Source organism: Perca fluviatilis, chromosome 18 (genome assembly GCF_010015445.1).
Source record: "Perca fluviatilis chromosome 18, GENO_Pfluv_1.0, whole genome shotgun sequence".
Classification (NCBI taxonomy): Eukaryota; Metazoa; Chordata; class Actinopteri; order Perciformes; family Percidae; genus Perca; species Perca fluviatilis.
In genome coordinates, this window is record NC_053129.1 from 11,887,352 (window position 1) to 11,893,389 (window position 6,038).

The 6,038-nt window shown below is 39.9% G+C and overlaps 1 protein-coding gene across 2 annotated transcripts in view; it reads left to right on the plus strand.

Moving 5' to 3' along the window:
• Positions 1–2,644: 2,644 nt before the first annotated feature.
• LOC120546813 (centrosomal protein of 128 kDa) overlaps positions 2,645–6,038 on the plus strand; it is a 113,889-nt gene continuing 110,495 nt past the window's right edge. For both annotated transcript variants that reach the window (XM_039782025.1, XM_039782026.1), the window contains exons 1-2: positions 2,645–2,771; positions 2,902–3,019. In XM_039782025.1, the coding sequence (XP_039637959.1) occupies positions 3,017–3,019 (3 nt within the window). In that variant the 5' untranslated portion in view covers positions 2,645–2,771; positions 2,902–3,016. The remainder of the gene's footprint in view (positions 2,772–2,901; positions 3,020–6,038) is intronic.

Genomic DNA, 6,038 nt, shown 5'->3' on the forward strand with positions numbered 1-6,038 from the left:
CCGATCAACTCCACCCCTTCATCAACATTACCCGCCATCTTTCTAATGTGCTTGTTTGAATCGATGATTGAATGTTATTTAACAGTGTTAATATAAAAGTAGGTATTTTTTCTATAATTCTTTTCATAATGCACTGCCAATGTTAAAGTCCAGCCAAGTTTGCATTTGTGTTTCTACCACTTAGAGTTGCAGGAACTGGACATTTCAACCTTTTGAACTTCAACTATTTATCCATTACTGTTAAAGCTATAGTGCATAGTTTCTGTGGCCCCCATGAGGAATTTTAGGTAATGACAACAAATCTGTTAGCCCACTGCCCCCACTCCTCCATGCAGTTGCTAGTAGCCAAGGAGGATAGGAGGATTAAAAATAAAAAACACGCAATGGACTCTTCAGAGGTAATTATCTTCACTCAAGTTTCTGCAGACATTTTCTAAACCTAGCCATACTGAGAAATACAGAGAGACTTGAGCTGATAGTCTACAAATTAACTTTGTAGCAACTAATTTGGCAATGGCTTGAATGTAAAGGACGTTCAATTCATTAATACAAAAAAGTTACGCACTAAAGGTTTAACTAACCTAACAATTTATCTATTACCTTTTAGCTAACTTTTGAAACAACCTATCAATTACCATTAGCCAACTATTTTAACAATTTATCCATTATGGTTAGTTAACTATTGTAACAATTTATCCATTATATTTAACTATTGTAACAGTTTATAACAGTTAGCTAACTATTGTAACAACTTATCCATTAATGTTAGATAACTATTGTAACAATTTATCCATTATATTTAACTATTGTAACAATTTATTACGGTTAGCTAACTAATGCAACAATTTTTTCATTGTTAGCTAAATATTGTAACAATTTATTATATTTATCTAACTATTGTAACAGTTTATCTATTACGTTAGCTAACTATTGTAACCGCTTACCTAATACTTTATCTAACTAATGTAACAATGTATCTATTACTGTTAGTTAACTATTGAAATAATCTATTACCTTTAGCTAACTATTGTAATAATTTATCCATTATGGTTAGCTAACTTTTGTAACAACTTATCCTTTACCTTTAGCCAACTATTGTAACAATTTATCTTTTATGGTTAGCTAACTATTGTAACAATTTCTCCATTAGCAATTTCAACCAGTTTGCTTTTAGCTTATATTTATCCATTACCTTAGCTAACTTTTCACTTCTCTGCTCACTTGCTAACTACATGCTGAAATGCAACACATAGTTTTCAAGTGTTATAGCTGACTCAATATGGGTATATATTATTTAATCAAATCTTAATTTCAAAATTTTAAAATGAGTTGAGTTACTCCACATATCCTGGCAACTGCGGCAGGGAGCCCTGGTTGGAAAATCGCTTCCTTACATCTGATGCTAAATGGATGTGTAAGTCCCACAATCTGCCTCAGCCTGTCTTCAATTCCACTTTTCTAGCTGTATAATCCAGTGTCTGGATGGCTGTCAGGGTATGCTCAGAATGGGCGTTCTCCCTGCCTTTCCTCTAATTCCTAACCAAACTGATACTATCCCTGTGTATTTCCTTGTGGGTAATTATGAGATAAAGGTGTGGTGCTGTCTGGGATTAAAGATGAATCAGAAAGATTTTTGCCCGTGATTGTGAATGGATTTGAGGCAAGCTGTTTATTCTATAATATATCACGCTTCACAAAGACTTATTCAGTCATCCTGAACAAGACCTAGTGGAGGAAGAATGTATCCTTACTGCTTCTGATGAAGTGGGCCCTCTTGCTACTCCTGGGCACTCAGACACAAGAGTCTGTGCTGCTGGCGAATATGGCTTATAATGAGGCCCTGGAGATGTCTAGCTTAGACTCTATAGCTTTCTCTGCTTACCACCTAACTGATGATGACTGCCAATCAGCCGCATGGCAAAATAGAGTTTGTAGGCTTCAGTGGAATGTCGTAGCCAGGCCTGTTGGCTCTGGCATGTTGAGTTTACCGTAGTCTGTGAAGCTCTTTTGGCCAAAGAGCCTATCTCCTTTTCTAATGGAGATTCCTCCTTTCCTGGTTTTCCTCTATTGTTAAATTCCATGTAGCTACTTCAGTTCCAAGGTCCTGGTATTGTCACACTGTCATAACTTTATGGCACAGAAATAGAACCGAGCAATCTTTAAAGCCTCTGAACATCCACACAGGTGTTTTCGGTTATTCTGACTGATTAGACCTCTGCTCAAGTTAAACGGGGGCCAGAGCTTTGATGGGAATGTATTAGGTCACAAATCTTCATCTACCTATAGGAACGATTAAAGGTGTAATTTGCCCAAACAGGTGCAATAGACCTTTTTTCACGGCAGACACGTTGACATGTCATAGTAGGAAAAGCACAGGCGTATTCAAAACCATTAATGATGGCTGCATTCCACTCAGGAGAGGCCCTGGTACTGTGCATGCTGACTCACTGAAATAGCTTACTGGGACACTTGATGGAACTGAGCCATCGTTAAGGTTATCAATTCCAGCTGTGCTTTTCCTACTATGACAAGTCAAAATGTCTTCTGTGAGAAAAGGTCCATAAAGCTAAGAGGAGACTCAGGAAGATGTCAGTCAATCAGTTTAAACACACCCACACACATGGGGAGAGGTCTAATCAGCCAGATCAACTCCAAACACCTGTGTGGGTTTTCAGGGCCTTTAATGTTGTTCGTAACACCCGTGCTTTTCTTACTTTGACAAGTCAAAAATTACCTTTGTGAAGAAGTGGATTCGCTCACTGTCTTATCAGGTCAGTTTTAATCTTTGTTTTTAGGGAGGATATCAATTCATTTTAAGTCTTTGCAAATAGTCCAAGTGAAGTTGTATTCTCATCAAAGTCAAGTTTTTTGTGATTTTTCATTTTTTTTTTGTCAATCCAGGTCCAAAGGTGGCAGTAGGCTCCGACTGAAGTGCTTGTTGGATGGTCTGAATCCTCTTCCCCCCCAACACCTTTCCAACATCGGCGAGCATGCCAACATCACGGAGCGTCAGAGCATGGTGAGTTGAGGAAATAAGCAGGGTTTTCGGTAAAGCTTATTTTCTTGTTCTTTACACAATTACCTTTGTCACTTTCTGCGTGTACAAATCAGTACAACACTATGAATGCGTTCGAGGAAAGATGACAGTGTACCCAGTTATCCCCGTATTTGAACTAATACGGGGAACTAATCCCTGTATTGAAAATCGCATCTTGTCCGACTTTCGAGTGTGGGCCTTTGGAACAGCCGGGGGCGTAGCCGTAATTTCAGAAGTGAGGGGGCAGATTGTTCAGGAGGATGAATTTTATTTAAAGATCATGTACCATTTGTCTCTCCAAATCGCGGATTCCAATTAGTCTACATTTAATTTATGACTGATGGAAACACTGACATTTCCATAAACCGTTGCATACTGTTTTACCGCCGCATCTTGCCCAATGGGAGACCTGTTAACGTTTAACTAGTGTAGGGGTGTCCAGGGGCAGGCCTCCCCGAATATATCTTTGACCGTAATAGCCCAAATTTTGTTGACTCTTACACATTCTAATTACAGTATTCCATCACATACACTGATCCCAATGATTTCATATTCAAATGAGGTTTCCTCCCTATATTCTTTTGTATATATTTTTTTATTATATATTATTTTATCATTGCCAGTCTATCAATCAACTGACCGAACCTGAGTAACGTGCACGTCGCCTGCTTATGGTGCGTTCAAATCAACTCAGACGTGTTGTAAGTGTGGTGGACATAGGGCACAGTCATGTAAAGTGAAGGGGGCATGTCCCCCGCATACCCTGTGTCCGCTACGCCCTTGGGAACACCAATGAACACTTTTGACATGGTCAGACGGCACGTCATACGAATTAGTGTCGTTCTGAGTAAAACCAGCTTTAAAGTCTTCAGATTCAAGACTTTAGTCTGACTCAAGTTCAAGCCATGTGCTTTGAGTCCACACCTCTGCTGATAAAAATGATGATGTGCGGAAAGCTGGATGGAACCAATCATCTTTGGCAAAAGAGAAAAGTTCCAATATTGTCTTGCAAAGTATGCAAATCCGTTTCTTAAGGCCCCAGCTTCAGCATCTTTTGGTATTAGAATATCTTGAAAATATTAAGTTGTAGCAAGAACTGTCCTTCGAGAGGATCAGTGCACAAGTAACTGAAAGACTTTATTAAAAAAAATTTAAAAAAGGCCTTTAGCCAGGTGTTCCTTCTACACACATTTAATGAACAATATGGCATTTGGATTTTAGTCATTTTGGTCACATGCCATACACTCCACCTGGGCAATGGAAATGAGTTTGTAATGACCTAGACATTTGCACAAAAAGGTCAAACTGAGTGAGAATCTTACTGTCCTGCATGGATGTAGATCGTTCATGAATCAACTTCATGTCATGGTGAAATATTTGGAGGCAGTAAAAACTATAAAAACTCTTGTCCTAAACTTTTGTGGTTGATGAGTAGAACCACTCAGACAACACAGAGACCAATGTTTTCACTGACTTAGACTCTGTGGTTCACTCTAGTAGTCATTCAAGAGTTTTCTGTGAGAGAGAGAGCGAAACTTGACTCTACAAGAGGACCGTCCATGCCTACTGGCCCGTGGGATAACGTAAGGAAAGACGTCATAAATGCAGGGATTTTATGTTCCCAGCAATAATCGCTGGATGGAGACTTGAAGACTCAGACCTCCTCCGAGCGACCGAGGCTATTCTAAATCTCCTGATAGAAAACTCAGTTTATCTGTTCAGTCCTTCTCATGGTTCTTTTCCCACTATCTTTTGAGTTTAGCAACATAATCTGGTGTTTGCGAGGTGCATCGTCGGGTCCTGCCCTGCTTATTTGAGGAACGGCTCGGCGATGGGTTTATTTGAAATACTGGGAGAGGAATGGTCAGGCAGGCCTGAGAACCAGTAATGTGAAGAATGTCAAAATAAATCCAGTCCAAGTCGCCATCGGTTCATTCGGCCCTTTGGTTTCTCTGATATATTCTCTGATATTTAGTATGATCATCCTAATGGCTTTGAGAAAACACTTGACATTTTAATGAGTCCTAAGTAGAGGTGTTTCAGAGGGCAGGTATATCACCAAGGTCTCCTCGTGTTCACCCATGCAATTGTGCAGCGATTTAGATTTTTATCAAACCTGACATGCGCACACTCGTGCAACAAGTATGACATGTGGGTTAACGTGAACTGGCAGTGGAAGGGAGGAGGCCCCTTACAAATGCAGCCAGGCACATCATGCTCCAGCTCTTTGTGCTTTAGCTTTTGAAGGGTCCACACTGGATCGTTGTGTATGGGTGATTGGCGGAGATGGACACGAAGCTGTGGAAAACATTCAGCTGAAAATGATGTCCTGTTGGTCTGTTCGGAATTTACAGCGTGGGTCAAGTCTGGAACACAGCGAGCAGATGCCACTCTTAATTTTTTTCAACTTTTTTAAAACTAGAAATCCTTCCAGTTTTGAGGTTTTAACGATTTTCAAACTCACTAATGCTTTGAGAAAGCACAGGAGTGGTATACAGTTGGGAATGCTGTACTATATTTTCCATACTGAAACAAACTGTCCAGCAGTCTGGTCAAATATCTTCACGCCAACTTTGCAAGCAAAATTAAAAAAGGTCTGAAGTGATCCCTTTTTCCTGGAAAGTGCCCCCCCCCCTCCCCGGTTCATCTGTATGTTTTCTTGAAAAAAATGTCACCCAGCAGATGAAATACTAACCAGATGTTAAGCCGCCATTGGCAGAAGGTGTCCTTTAACTCCTAATGGCTCAGTATCGCACGAGTTACAGCGGTGCGGCTCACACATGTCTCAGCTGTATTTGCTTTAAGCTCTCCCGGCGAAGGCAAAGCTATCTCTGCTGATTGTGTAAGTCACATGTTTCCGTAAGAGGATGGAAAAATATCACGTTCATGCTAGAAAAACAACCATGACATTCCAGAGGAGAGACAAGGCTTTAACAGTATATATTTGTGATTATCATACCTGTCTGTAATTTGCAGAAAATTGCCAATAATCCAAATATGT